The sequence below is a fragment of the Heterodontus francisci genome, chromosome 8 (assembly GCF_036365525.1).
Source record: "Heterodontus francisci isolate sHetFra1 chromosome 8, sHetFra1.hap1, whole genome shotgun sequence".
Taxonomy (NCBI): domain Eukaryota; kingdom Metazoa; phylum Chordata; class Chondrichthyes; order Heterodontiformes; family Heterodontidae; genus Heterodontus; species Heterodontus francisci.
The window spans coordinates 79044224-79059907 of record NC_090378.1 but is presented as its reverse complement, the minus strand read 5'-3'; the positions used below and the strand labels follow the sequence as shown (position 1 = coordinate 79059907).

Sequence of the window (15684 nt, the reverse complement as noted above, 5' to 3'; positions counted from 1 at the left end):
AAATCAAGCTTAAGGGTTCAAATCCTACTACAAACATTCACACACAATTTTGGCTGATACTTCAGTACTACACTGATGGAGTGCTGCCTTGTTAGATTGCCATCCTTTGGATTAGATGTTATACCATGGTCCTGTCTGAAAGCTCAGGAGGATATCAAAGACCCCTGGAACTATACAAAGAAGAACCGGGAGATCTTCTGGTATCCTGGCCAACATTCCTCCTTCAGATACTAATTGGCTGTGAGGCACTTTGAACGTGCTAGAGATGTGTAAGGTGCTAAATAATTGAAAGCTCATTGGGTTTTTGTCCACTTCATTTATGAGCAGTTTGGTTAACGATCAAAATAAATGAAGAAGTGCTGCTGCCCCAGACTAGATGCATGCCATCAAAGGATGTGATTTCAGTCAGTATCACCTCTCCTAACAATATAACGCAAAGGAAATAAAAGCAAAATACTGCAGATGCTGGAAATCTGAAATAAAAACAATAAGTGCTGGGAATACTCAGCAGGTCAGGCAGCATTTGTGGAGAGAGAAACAGAGTTAACATTTCAGGTTTGTGACCTTGTATTGAAAGGTCACTGACCTGAAACGTTAACTCTGTTTCTCTCTCCACAGATGCTGCCAGACCTGCTGAGTCTTTCCAGCACTTTGTTTTTATAACTGCAAAGGAGGTTGGTGGAGGAGTAACAGTGTTTTTTTTTTTTACCTCCGTTAACATACACTTAGCCACTAGTACCGATCAATGGCTGACCTGTGTCAAGCTTCTTTAGTCAGTGGGTAAAGTATGACCACTGACATTGTATATGCATAGTCACTTTAAAGTGGAATTGAATGATGTAGATATCATCCTTCATTATAAGTAGGGCAGCTTCTAAAGCATGGACACTTACTGTTTACTCCCTCCTCCAAACAACATACAATTATAATGCATGGGATGGAAAGAAATATGGTCTGGAGAATGCAGATCCAGACCATGTGGTAGTTTCTGTGGGCTGTTCTGAATGGCACATGAAGAACTGAGAAGGACTGTTGCACAAGGGGCTAACACATCATGACAGCTTGCCAAATAAATGTTTTATTCTTCACTGTCGGGCTTTGTCATTTCTCTCCAGTTTCATCGTATCAAAAATTCTGCCCCACAATGTTTCTGTGTAGAACCATCTGCACATGGTCCTGCTAAGTTTCAGTCTTTTAATACATTTTCATTCAGGGTATTGCTTCATCACCACTGTTATGAACGCTGGACTTTGTAACATGATCGTTTTTTACAAAATTGAGATTTATTTCAAGTTTAAGATGGAGTCCAGAAGGTCAGGTGATCTCTCATCCACTTTGTTAAAGGACAATACAGAAATCTTGGTTACCAGGAAACACAGATCAAAAACATTTTTTGAAAAACAGACTGCAGGGGTACACCTGAATAACAAGGGGATTTGCCCTCCCAGATGTTCAGGTCGTAAGCAAGGGCGTCAGTGATTCTGAAGATGCAAATGTACCAAGCAGTTGTTAACACCTGGGAACAATAGAAGGCCCAGGTGGTTCTGTGAAACCAGACATCTGGACTTTGCATTTTGGAAAAGGACAATAAGTTATTGAGTCCAGATAAATTTAACAGATTTTCTGAAGGCAGACAGGCTGTAAGAAGGAAACCCAGTGGTTGTAGCCTCCGAGCAGGCTATAAGGAAGACAGCCAGTGGTGGCAGCCTTGAGAGGGAGAGCAGAAACACCTGCTGTCGGAAGCCTGAGACAGCAAAAGGCTGCGAAGACTGGAACCTGTTTTTAAAGCTGAAGTTCGCAGAGGAGTAAAAGCCCAACAGAATCACCAGGAATTGCCTTATTCACTGACGTTAAAGTCAAAAGTGTTTGGAGAAGTGAGCAAAGAGGACATTGAGTTTGAAAAGGTCTGGGAGATCCAACCCATTGCAATTGGGAGGAGCTTGGGACTGTTAACTGCAAAGATTTTGCCATCAAAGAGGACTGTGTAATTTATAAGTGTAGTGAGGTTTCCAAATATTTTAATAAGTAAAGAAAATACCATTTGTAATTTGGGTTACTTGCAAAGTACTGTTTAGTTGATGGGGATTTCTTTTAGTTGTAATAAAAGTCTTAAAATGTGAAATCTTGTCATAATTCTTTAAATTGGTCTAGGTATACATATTTCCTGTTTTAATGTGAATGGTCTCACTGAGGTTGTAACGCCACCACATGGACTGCGGCGGTTCAAGAAGGCAGCTCAACACCACATTCTCGAGGGCAATTGGGGATGGGCAATAAATGCTGACCTAGCCAACAATGCCCACATCTCATCAACGAATTAAAAAAAAAAAAATTCCAGTTCCATAAATCTCTATAACCTCTCTTCTAGTTCTTATTAACCTGTGTACCTCCCAAACTCCCACCAATGATGATCTCATCCAAGGCTTTGCTGACCTTACTAGGGTCTCCATCTTTCTTTTCATGGATGGTAACTAGTGTCACATTTTGTAATTTTCACGAGTTTAATGGTGTTGCACATTTTCAAAACCGAAGCAGGCCCATCTTCATGTTTTATTTAGTTATGGCCTAATGACAAACCTTCGTCCAGCAGCAGCTATGATGAAAACAAATCGGTGATGCTCATCAGAACGATTCTTTATCCGAAACAGAATCAAGAATAGAAAAACGGAAAGGAGCAAGGCAAAAGAATAAACCTGAAGGGGAGAGAAAGAATAGGAAGAGTGACACAATTACAGAGAGAGTGACACAGCATCGGAGAGAATAACAAAAAGGGAAAACAAATTAAAAGAAAAAGGCCAGCAAACATGTTTAAGGTAAAAACCCGAGGTGAATGACTTAAAGCATTAAATGAAAATCAAGATTAAAAACAGGGAATTGATTTAAAAATAAAATCAAGGTATTGGAAATTAATTGTGCCCAAATTTTAGAACAAATCATTTCTTTTTTAGCATTTAATAGAACTAGGAGTAATTCTTTAGAGTGTATCTTCCTGTCAAGACATTTTTTAAAGTCACAGTTCACATGAATCATCACTTAATGCCTTATTTGTTGATTTATGAAAAATCTTTATTGGAAAACGGAGTCATATGATCTCATCATGGAGCTGACTTAGAAGTTTTAATGTGTGTTGCCAACAGTGGTAATCCTGTAGTAGAAGTGCTCTTGCCTTCAGACAGTAAAACCTTTGAAAAGTAGGGGTTTTGCCTGGTGCATCCCAATCAAGGAGTCTGGCTGTTTGCCCCTCAGCCCATCCACCCAGACCAGTAGTGTGTTTTCAGCATTGATCCCTGTATAAACCCCTGCCAGCATCTTAAATATGTAGGTACTGATGGCGAGGCTGTCTTTAATGTACTGGCAAATGTACTGCACTTATTAGTTAGACAGCATGTGATTTTTTTTTAGGAGCACTGTAAGTAAGAAACAGTCAGTTATACAGCTAAATCACATCATTTTGAAACTAGGGAAAAGTAGAATTCTGATCAAACCATCAATGTAGGATCTCTCCTGAACCTGGCCTCTTCCTCAGATTTATGTGCTCTGCTCAACAGCTGATGTTTTCAATTTAGAAAAGAGCTGACTTTCTTTTGGCTTTTTTCCATTATTAGAAATTTAAATGTGATCCAGACTGGTCACTTTCTAAACTTTTTATACATTTTTAAAACTGGCTTGCCACTTGGCAGTTATTCAAGACCGTCTCACAACTGATGCCCAATACCAAACTTTTCTTCTGACAAACCAGAATAATATACCCAACATTTTTTTTTTCTACTTGTTAAAGGGAAGTGCCAAACTGTGTCTCAGAGTACTCCTTTTGGCGTTTATTTGTAAGGCCGCTGCACAAGAGGTTAATGAAATGGATCGTGATTTGTGATTGTAATCAAATATGATGGCATGTACTACCTCCAGATCTCATGTAACAGAAGGGGAGGTTCTGTTGAAATTTTTTTTTCTCTCGTTCTTTTTCTCTCTCTCCTTTTTCTAAGCTACTGACTCACCATTTTTATAGTTTTGCAATTCACCATAGAAAAATAATATGGATATTAATTTATGCTGCAGGTATCTGAGTAAAAGGAACAGGTTACTAACAAGACCAAAGAAAATCGCATAGAGGTGTTGGGGCCCTTTGAGAAAATGTTTCAGCATCCTGTTCATACAGGAGTGTGTTTTTTTTGTTATGTAGGTCGATTAGTACTGTAGAATTGTTAAAATCTAGTATGGCAATTTTTAAAAACTTTTTGACCATTTGAACGAGTGCTGGGTTTATAGTAATGCTTTTTAAAATAAAATTAGAAAGTGCACAGCCATTTCTGGAGTTCCTCAAGGAGAAGTATGTAGGAGATGTATCCTATTAAGGGGCAAGTAAAGCTGGAGAATGTGCAGGGAGTGCCAGTAAGTTGTGGGGAGAAGGCCAAATTAAGAAATGCTATGAGGAATGATCATGAGACTGTTTTCTAAGGTCAGTAAAGCTCTGAGCTTGTCAGAAACAAAAGCAGTACAATAAACATAAGATTTTTTTTTAAATTGGTAAGTTAAATGTTACTTATAACTTGAAAAAAGTTAAAATTCAGGTGAGATTTTCCAATTTTTGTTGTATTAATGGATTTTGCTTTCTTACTTCCTAAAATTTCACAGATTGGTACTTCCTAACCAAGTAAGTCATGTTTAAAATTTCAGTTTGAAATGTTGCCTTTGTTTTAGATTATCTGGTAATAAACATTAGGATGATCTTATTCCTTTTAATTAAATAAACTTTCTAAGATCTGTTATTAAATTCAGCTTTCATCAAGTTAAATTTATGTCATTATGTTCCTGGCTTGGCTTGACTTGAAGTAGTATTTATGAACATGGTTAGAGGCAGACCACATCAAGGTATTAATGGACAGAAGAATAACAACTCTCCTGGAGGAACATGTCGACTGCAAATAAATAAAAGTAATCTAGAGGTCCTTGATTGAATCAGATAGTTATAGATCTTCAACTTCTACAGTACTCTGAAGGGGGAAAATAAACACAACAAATAGTCTGCGATAACAGAAAGCAGTTAAATGTAAATAGTCATCTCGTGGATAAAGGACATGTCAGGAGTAGCACCAGGTCTCGTAAAGCTCCAAATAAGGTTATTTGGATGCTAAACAACAAAAGCAATAGATAGAATAAAATGATCACCCAACCAACAAATCCTGAGCAGAGTTCTGTAGCCCAACTATATCCAGTCAAGAATGCTGGTGGACATTCATTCAGGCAGCTAACAGGAAGCAGAACAAAATAGATATCCCCAATCTCCTCCATGGAGGAGCCCACCAGTGAATGCAGGATACAGTCCTGAAATGTTTTTCAGCATTTTCAGCCAAAAGTACTGAGTGGATAATCCTTCTTGGCCCTTCCTGTGGTTTCTGCCATCATAAACAATTTGTTTAGCTAATTCAATTCACTCTACATTACGTTAAGAAGTGGCCAAATGGACTGGATGCAGCAAATACGACATCTCGGCTTATAGTGCTGAAGACCTATATACCAGAGCTAGTTGCACCCTTAGCCAAGCTGTTCCAGTACAGCTATGGTACTATTATTTACTTGACAACATGGAAGATTGCCCTGGCATATACTAGCCATAAAAAAAAAATGCCTGACCACTTCCTCCTCCGTAAAGTAATGGAAGGTGTCCTCAAAAGCTCCATCAAGCAATAGTTATTCATCAATACTTTACTCACCCATGCTCAGTCAGCTCTGTGCCAGAACCACTTGGCTCCAGACTTTATCCAGTCTTGAAGAATCCTCTAGTGGCTTGAATCATATTTGACAGAAAAGATGTTTGTGGTTGTTGGAGGCCTGTCATTGCAGTCCCAAGAGATCACTTGGAGCTCTTCAGGAAAGGGTTCTTCGTCTAATCAACTTCAGCAATGACTGCTATAAGGCCAGGAACAGAGCTGTTTACTGTTTGCATAGCATTCAGCTCCATTCACAACTCTTCCGATAATGAATTGCGGCCTATAACAGGACCTAATAACTTCCAGGCTTAGACTGAAAAGTGGCAGTTAACATTTGTACCACATAAATGCCAGGCAATGGCTCTCCAGCAAAAGGAAGTTCAGTCTTCTCCCCTTGACCTTAGCAGCGCAATCATTAGTGAGTAGAAGCAGAACTGGAGCAGCGTGTCAACCAGCTACAGAAGCAGGACAGATTCGGCATACTTTGTGATGAATGGCTCATCTTCTGACCTTCAAAGCTTCATGTATACCCACTCCACCACTGGTACACTGTGGCTGCAGAATGTAATCTCTATTGGATGATTGCATTGCAGTAACTCACCAAAGTTATTTCAACAGCACCTCCCTTTCTCGATGGGTTTTTGTTGAGGGATAAAAGGTAGCACGGTTCTGAGAGAACTCACGGTTATTCTTTGTAAATATCCCATGGCACTACTTCTTTCACCTGAACAGGCAGAGAGTGTTTTGGTTTAATGTCTCATCTGAAAACCACCTCTGAATATGCAGCATGCCCTCCATGCTGCACTGAAGTGTCAACTTAAATTGTGTAACTGGGGTGGGGCTTAAACCCACAACCTTCTGATTTTAATGGTGAGTGTGTGATAGCTGAGTCAAGTTGACACTCATTACAATATGACAGTTGATTGTCTTTATAACCATATCATTAATAATTTGCCTATGCTATTTTTCAGGAAGGGTAGAGAACTATTCAAAGCTTCAGGACCACTAGCATGACCAATTGTTCTGTATTTGCTTTTGAGTGTCTGACATTTAATTTTTTTTGTGATGAAATGACTGGATACACAAAGGGAGTGCAGTAGATGTAGTGTATATGGATTTTCAGAAAGCATTCGATATGGATCTCCAAGAGGCTTGTTGGAAAAATTTCAAGTGTGTGGTATAAGAGGAAATGTAGCAGCATGATTAGAAAGTTGGTGACACAGCAAAATGTGTTAGGCTAAATGGGTGTTGCTCAGATTACAGAAGAGTTGGAAATTGTGTACCTCAAATATCAACATTGGCCCCACTTTTATTGGGTAAAAATATAGATGAGTTGAACTTGGGCATATGGAGCACAGTCTTGAAATTAGTTGACAAAAGAAGGGAGTCTTGCAGTCATCCTCACTTTTGGCAAAATGCATAGATGTGTAGGGCAGACATGTGACAAACCAAGTTAGTGTGAGTTAATACACTGAGAAGAAACAAAGCATGAGAAAATACACTCAAGGGAAGGACATTGTTTATCCACACCCTTCAGAGTCCTAGGGATGTAAATACATAATTTACTGAGTGAGAGCAGGTACATTAAACCTGTTTTTAAAATAAAAATTACCAACAGCCTTGTGGGTTTGGTATGAGTAAAGAAGTAATGGTACACAAGTACAAAACACAGGCTAGAGTACTGCATGCAGATTTGGGCACCCCATTATAGAAAGGATATTAAAGCTGTAGAGAATGTACAGCATAGATTCACTAGGATGATACCAGGGATAAGAAACTAATGATGAGGTTGTACTGGAACTATTTGCAGTGGAGTAGTGAAGGAATATATATCTTTAAAATTCTGAAGGGTTTTAGTAGAACGAATAGGGAAAGACTATTTCCTCCCTTTAGGCAAGGGTCATCAAATTAAAGTTAGGCTAAGAGTGATAAGAGTTAGGAGTTATTTATTCATGCAGTAGGTTATTGGAGCATGGCAATTAGGAATAGTTAAAGCAGAGACCGTTACATTCTTAAAGGAAAAGTTAGATAAACATTTGAAGCAGAGGAAGATCTGTTGTGAAGGCAGTATTAGTTTTGGATTGCTCCAGCACAGAGGCAGCACTGACAAAATGGGTCAGATAGACAACTACAGCACAGAAAGAGACTGATTCTTTGCTGTGGTTGTCACAATCGTTATCTCAATAAACTACATTAGTTAAGAGGTGTACGTTGAGTGCTCACTCAAAATATCAAAAAAACAGCAAAAATGTGCATTTATTTTTCCTTATTGCCGCCTTAAAAACTTCAAAGACCAGTCTAACTCCACTTTCAGGCCCAGGTTAAAACACTGCTCACCCATAGGGTTGGTCATGATCCTCCAACATTGTACTGGGAAATGGTCTCTTGTGGTGTGCTATTTTGTGTTAGCAATAGCAAATCGTGACATACAAGATGGTAATTGCATTTTGGATCTGGTGATTCATCAGATCCCTTCGATTTCAGTTACGCTATTATACTAATAACAACATTTATCACCCTAAAACACAATTACCACCTTGTGTCTCAGTCTACCACTTTTAATGCATGCAAATATTTGGCTCTTGCTTTTATGTATTATGCCAGGGAGAACCTGTTCTGGCTGCTACTTTATTTTCAGTTCTTCATCTGTTCGAACAACACAAAGTTCATTTCCTAACATCTACATGACTTACAATGACATCCGCATCTGAAAGTACATAGCATCATGTAAATGGTACTGCTGTAATAATAGCATGTAATGTCTCTCTTTGGTGAACTAAAGGAAAATTCTAGGATTTGACCCTGGTGACTGTGCTTTGTTGACAGTTACTGATGAGCAAATATTTGGTATGACTGAACAAAATAGTAGATTGCACAGTTCCTACTTTATGGTGTCTTGCGGAATTTGCTCTTTTGCTTCAATGCAAAATAAACTGTACAAAATTTGTATATTTCAGTCTCTGGTGGTAAGTGCTGACCGTTATGTGTAGTATTTTAACCTAGTTTGTAGGTTTGGTATCTGACTAGGGGAAGAGAGGGGGGAAAAAAAGGGGAAATGATGGGATTCGTCACCTGCATCTATTTGTGTGTTACCATGGTTTGGTAGGGAACCAGTCTGTGTTCCCTCTATTGTTTCTCACTCCAGAATTCAGCTAAATCCAAATGTTCTGTTTAATGGGGGGATTTTGGGGAATGACCTCATGGCAGCATTGATAAATAAGGTTTTCATACTTCATATAATGTCACTTTTTTTTTTACAGCAATGGCACAAATAGTGCAGACCAATGGAACCCAGCCTCTCAGCAAAACATGGGAGCTTAGCTTATATGAGTTACAGAGAACACCTCAGGTAAATACAACATTTACATCTCTATTTATACTCTAAGGTTGACGTTGCCTTGTACTACTTCTCAGTGGACTAGGCTATTCTATAACATGTTACATCTTTACAAAAATTAGGAATGTAGTCTGTGCACCCATAGATCTGGATTCTCATCTTGGTAACCTCTCGGAGAAAGAAAACTTTTTTAAATGTTAAAGCTAATGGCATCTCTTGAAAACCAGCACAATGAGACTTGTGTGAACAGGGAATCATTAAACAAATGCTGAATTTAGGCGTCCACTAAACACCAGCTACCCAACTGAAATTATGTAACCAGCACTGTCTGATATTGTTACAAATTTCTATGTATCAAGGTGCAGTCTTTTGGATCAGATATGAATTTGAGATTCAGTTTTGCTGTTTAAGCAAATGTAAAAGAAACCATAGTACTATTCTACTATCCTACTACACAGGAAATTCTAACAGTATCTAGCAAGTATTCCTCCCTCAACCAACACCACCAAAAACAGGAAACGGTCATTCATCTCATTGATGTTTGTAGGATCTTGCTATGTATGTATTGGTTACTACATTTTCCTACATAGCAGTGAGGACACATTTTAGTAACTAATTGGCTGTGAAGTGCTTTGGGATATCCTGAGGATGTGAAAGAAACTACATAAATACAAGTTTGTTCCTTTTTATCTAATCCTGTTTATAATAATGTCCCATACGTTTAAAGTAGAGGCACAAATTGCAGAAGGCAGCAAGAGCATCCAAAGTAAGTTTTAATCGATTATTAAGAGTAGCATACAGATGGACATCTCTAATTTTGCTTGAACAAAATCCTTGAAGCTCTGGCATATATTTTTTAAAGTCACATACATGCATGGCTCACACACATAACAGCAACTTTGACGATAAATATACTTTTTTAAAAAAACTAACTCAGCAGCTCCCTAAACCTTTTCTTCTTTTTGCAATGACTGGATCCCCCCAAAAAGCTTTAAAAAGTAAGCATGCTGTTACGACCAGGTGAGAAAGAGGTCTAGGGTTCCCTTTCAGCCTGCGCCTGGTCTTATTGTAATAGGGTTTAATTTTAAACACACTGTTTTAGTTTCCCCTTGATGAACCTTGTTCACTGCTTTCCAATTATAAGACAAAGAAACCACCACAAACTGGCTTTCTCAGGTTTAAAGAAGAAAAGTTGAAATTTATTAAACTTGAACTCTAATTTGGTTGACACCTGCGGATACACGACGCGCCCATGCTAGCATGCATATGCGATACACACATGCAGATAGGGACAGGAGGAGCAGAAGAAAAATAAAGGGGAAAAGTTTGAGGCAATCTCTGAAGAGCATTTTTTGTTACTGTGCTTCGAGCTCGCTGTAGAGGCCTTGATTGTAGGTAGATCTTGCTTTTTGTTGGGGCCCAGTATTCTTAAACCTTGTTCACTGTAGGAAACTTCTGTCTTGGGGTTCATGTATCTTCAGTGGGTTTTGGAGTTCTGTGAGAAAGCGATGGGAGCAGACAAGAGAGGCTGTGGCGAGCCAGCCAGGAAAGGTCTTTTCAAACCAGGAGCAAAGAGCTTTCTGCAGACTTTCAGTTCAAACTGTATAATTCAGAAAAAAACCCAGACTGCCAAGCAGGTTAGTCATGTGACTAACTGATTTGACCACATCAGTTTGTGGATTTAGTGGAGCAGAGGATAGCTCCTTTTGTTCCAAGTACTGTCTGTTGATATGCAAAAATCTCTTTACAGCCAAGGGCCTGGCAGCTGCTTGTCACAGGCCTTCTCCTCTTCCCGGCAACTGTTTGAAATTTAATGTCCATGTGCTGAAATTAATGTGCCTCATTCTTGGCAGGCGGGGGCCTGCATGACAATGCTGATGCTGGTAAACCTGAAAAAAAACCTCTTCCAATCTTATTTTTACCTCATTAACCTCATTTCCTCATCTGTCTTTTCTGTTTCCCTTTTCTCTCCCTCCTATCTCCTCCCTTCTCTGTTTGTCAAGCTTCTCCCTTTCCATTTCTTACATTTTGTCCCCTTCTGTTTCTTCCTCTTTACTGCCTGCCCTTTGGTTCGTCTCCTCTTCCCTCCAGTCTTTTTTTTGTCATTTTTGATTTCCCTTCTATGGCTGTCTCTCTCTTTCAAATTTGTCTGTCTTTGTCATGTAATCCTGTTTTGTTTTGCTTTCTCTACCTATCCTTTTCTTTTTTTCCTTCTCTTTGCTTCCCTTTCTGTATCACTGTTCTCTCCTATTGAGATCTGTGTGGGACAACTGGGATTTAGAGAAGGAAGCTGCTGAAGGCAAGGGACTGCTGACCCAAGCAAATCAGAAAGTGGTCTCAGGACACTGAATTAACTCCAAAGCCAGTGAGAGTGAACTAAAAGTGAAAAAGCAGAGAATTGCTTCTGTCACAGGAGGAGGATTGGAATGGATTGGCCAAGCCTGGCAAAATCTAAATCCACAAATAGAGAATAAATTTCCAACAATGAAAAGTTCCATGATTCATAAATAGGGCCTTTTTAAGGTGCGTTGTTGCTGCCCTTGCTGTTTTGTATTGTAGTTTTTACTCATCTCCCTCTCCAGCATTTAAAAACTGCAACATATTACTTACTGCCCTGGCAGTTTAGGCTACTGGATTTCAATATCACATTCACATTTAAAATTTGCAAAAAATTGTGACTCTGTTACAGGATGCCTACATCTAAAAGAAGGCCAAAGAACACAGGTCTATTAAAGGATATATTGGTTAAAACTATTGCAGGTAATAAGGATTTGCCCGTCATGTCAAATGGATTCTTCCCAAGTATTTTCACGGAGAACTATAGTCAAATTCCAGTCATATTGAGTGGGACTACGTGATCCAGAGCAGATACAAGAGTTAGTAAAGTTTTATATCATGCGGAAACCAGAAGTATTGAATATTATTGAAGCTTCTGAACCAGGTGGGATGTGTTCTAGAATCCTCAGTGAATTAAGTGAACAAATTAGTGATGCTTTGATATTTTTCAGAATTCCATAACTACTGGAGTAATGCTTGAGCAGTGATGGATGATGCATATCTTTTTAATATTCAAGAATAGCTAAGGTACAAACCTGGCAATTACAGGTTAGTTAGCCGGACACCCATAATGGGATAAAATACTTCAGGGCTTTCTATGAGACATATAAATTAACATTTAAAGAACATAAATATCACCGGGAATAGCTAACATAATTTTAAACGTAATAGGTCTTGCCGTACAAACTTGCTGGATTCCTTGAAAAGTTGACTAAGATGGTGGATTGGAGTAATCCAGTGGATGTAGTTTACTTTTATTGTCAAAGGTTTAATAGAGAATTGTAATGCTCGTAGGATTGTTAAACTATTTGAATAAAATAAAACCTGGCTTTCAACAGAAGGCAGAGGGTAATTGTTACAAATGTTTGAGTCTGTTCTAGATATTCTCTCAGATTCAGTATCCCCAGTGTATCTCGTAAGTGGTCCTTAGGTCCCCTATGATCAGAGTTTACCTTTTACTGCTCAATCTAAGTAATTTGATAGAATGACCCGTAGGGGTGTTCAAAACAATTAAAGCACTTATTCTGTAAACTGGATACTGTACTTTGCTCTCCTCCCCAACACCACCATCACTGCCTCCCCCCCCCCCCCCCCCGAATGTTTCTCCTATGTTCTGAAAGGTGAAAAGATAAACAATTCTGCTACCTTCTGAAAAGCAGAAGGATAAATAATTGGGTGAATCCAACAGGCACATTTGCTTTACAAATATATGAACTGAATAACATTTCTAATCAATTCCAGCCAATTCCATAACGCTGCTCGTGATGTCCATTAACAAAGCATTTTACACTGTCCATGTTAGGCTAAATACATTCTTCTGACCAGTAATTTCTCTGAACCTGCTCAATACTAAGCTTGAGAGCTCACTTCCTACTGGTGTTTATCAGATCTAACTATCCTGTCTTTGGAGAGACTGTGCCTTTCCTAGCTGGACAGAAAGTTAATGAATTATCCTTATTTGTATTTTGTAGCCTGTTGGTGGAGGCTGAAGAGGATTTTCGAATGATCATTGATGTATAGTGTGAAAATCTAATCAAAGTGAGGCTGTTATTGATCAGACAGTCTGGACGCTAGGGGGAATTTGGCATTGGACTACAAGTCAGAACAAGTTACACTGACATTGTATGGATCAATGGTGAGCCAATTCTGGATTATGGCATGCAGTTTTGGTCACCTAATGTCAAAGTTAGAGATGCATTTGGAAGGGGTCAAGTAAGAGTGACAAGATTCACAGAAGAATAACTGATTTTTATTTTATTGGAGAAGATAAAACTAAGACATGATTCAAGTCTTCTAAGTAAGGAGAGATAAAGATGAGGAGTTGGATGAATATGTCAAGCAAGGAAATTAGGGTTCCCTTAAAGTAAGGGATCAACTGGTGGGTTGGGAGGAAAGCTTATGATAGAATCATCATACATCGATTGTGGATGGACTGAGCTTCTGGGGCTGAATAGCCTATTGTTGCTCTGGATTTTCTTTTCTTATCTCACCAATATAATTTTATGAGTTTTATAAAAGTAGAACACAAATATATTGAAGAAGGAAGTGGTTTGTGCTGCATAATTCTGCTATATAGAGAATAGAAGGAAATTACAGAAAGATCAGGAGGTAGAATTCCACAGAAGGAATTTCTTTTGAGTTCAGTCATAGACAGAAAATAATAATTTCTGGCACAGCATTTATGAAGTACATTAGCATACTTGACCGTTTCACCTTTGTGGTGATTTGCAGAGGGGAGGTGCCGAATGGAGACCCATTTTAATCACAACGGGATCACCTGGTCTCTCATATCTCCTAGAAGCTGGTCAGCAGCACAAGTAAAGTTCTGGGAGGAGTTTTTCATCCAGACTTTGCAGTAGAGAAATCTTAAGCATGAGAAAGTAAATTAAAAATGGAAACTAAAAGATATTTAGCTTTTCAAAGCTTAATTTTTTTGGCATTTCTCTTTTAAATGACGGTTGTCATCATACAAAGTCCTGACTGCAGATCCCCGATAAGTTGTACTGCATCATCAGGGGAAGATGTCCAGCTTAAAACAGCTTGCACTGATGGAATCATAATCTGTTATCGAAATTTTTTCTTTCAAAAATTGCATTGTAGAGCCTATTATGGTAACATTGCATGCTACAATGTGAACTTTGCCTGTCGGTCAGCAAAGCACTGTTATATCAGAGCAGATGATGCCTTGTTTTGCCAGGAATGAAAGCTAACTGAAAACTCCTCAGGGGACCAATAATGTTGCTTTTAAAGTATAGAATTTGTCCAGCAGGCTTAGCAGTGCACCTCCATATGGTCTAGATATTTTGCCATACTCTGTTTTTGGAAGGTTTGAAGATTAGGCATTTTCTTGCAAAGTAAAACTTTAATATTATAACTCCTACTTTGGCTATTTAGGATTTGATTTTTCATTGAATTGGAACCAAAATGTACACAAAGGGTAGAGTTTTCAATAAAGTGGAAAATCTTTTAAAATTTACAAACATGTAACACAACAACAAATAGCATCTAAATGCATCATATGTAACTGCTGCATAACATTCAAGATAAAGATTGTATAAAGTTCCTCTTCCTCCCCAAAGAGTTTGCTACAGTTTGGGGTCCTTTTTTCACGTCCCCCTTCCTGCCCCAAAGCACAACACGCCTGCCTCAACTGTGGAACTGCTAGAATATCTCAGTCATCTACTGATGAGCGTTGCATACTATGACATGGGACAGATTCCACCTGTTTTTCTTCTTCCCTCCCACCCTGTGCTGCCTTCCGGGAATTCTACTACTTGATCTTTCTGAAAACTAGTGATACTCTCCCAATGATAGCCCCCAACTACCATTCAAATTTCACTGAGTTCAGATTGATCTAGAGAAAACAAGAACCCCCCCCCCCCTTGTTTTTTTTTAAATCGCTTTGAAATGCAACCTGGGGAGGTCACAAAAAACAATTTATTCTGTCCAACATCCATAAAGATTACCTATAACTTTTGTTACCTGGGTGCAATAAGGTTAGAGTTAACCTAAATACAATAATAAAATCTTAGTTCCAAGCTGTTGCTACATTATGAATTTTGTGACTTACAGGAGGCAATCACAGATGGCATGGAGATTGCAGTGTCACCCAGAAGTCTGCACAGTGAGCTGATGTGTCCTATCTGTCTAGACATGCTGAAGAATACTATGACAACCAAAGAGTGCCTACATCGCTTCTGCGCTGATTGCATTGTTACTGCCCTCCGGAGTGGGTATGTAATAGCAGACTGGCTGCAGGATATGACAACAAGCAGGTTTCCTCCCCTGTCTCTTTGCCTCATGAACACAAGAAATAGGAGCAAAAGCAGACCATATGGCCCATTAAGCCTACTCTGCCATTCAATATGATCATGGCTGATCTTGGGCTCCAACTCCACTTTCCTTCCCACTCCCCATATCCCTTGATTCCCTGCGAGACCAAAAATCAATCTATCCCAGCCTTAAATGTATTCAATGCCTCTTGGGATAGTTCAGGAATAGTGAAAAATCAGACTCCATATACCCTAAAGATGAGAATCCAGAAATGCTTGGCCATATTCAATTTGTTCATGAATAATTACA

General features: G+C 38.9%; 1 protein-coding gene across 9 annotated transcripts in view; it reads left to right on the top strand.

The window, feature by feature from the left end:
- Positions 1-15684, top strand: part of rnf2 (ring finger protein 2) — a 41886-nt gene that overhangs the window by 10334 nt on the left and 15868 nt on the right. For 3 of the 9 annotated variants that reach the window (XM_068036471.1, XM_068036470.1, XM_068036479.1), the window contains exons 2-3: positions 8969-9057; positions 15175-15335. In XM_068036471.1, coding sequence (XP_067892572.1) covers positions 8969-9057; positions 15175-15335 — 250 coding nt within the window. Of the gene's footprint in view, positions 1-2590; positions 2827-4632; positions 4652-8968; positions 9058-11749; positions 11806-13152; positions 13238-15174; positions 15336-15684 lie in introns of those variants that run through there. The other 6 variants (XM_068036474.1, XM_068036475.1, XM_068036472.1 and 3 more) reach the window with 6 other exon arrangements.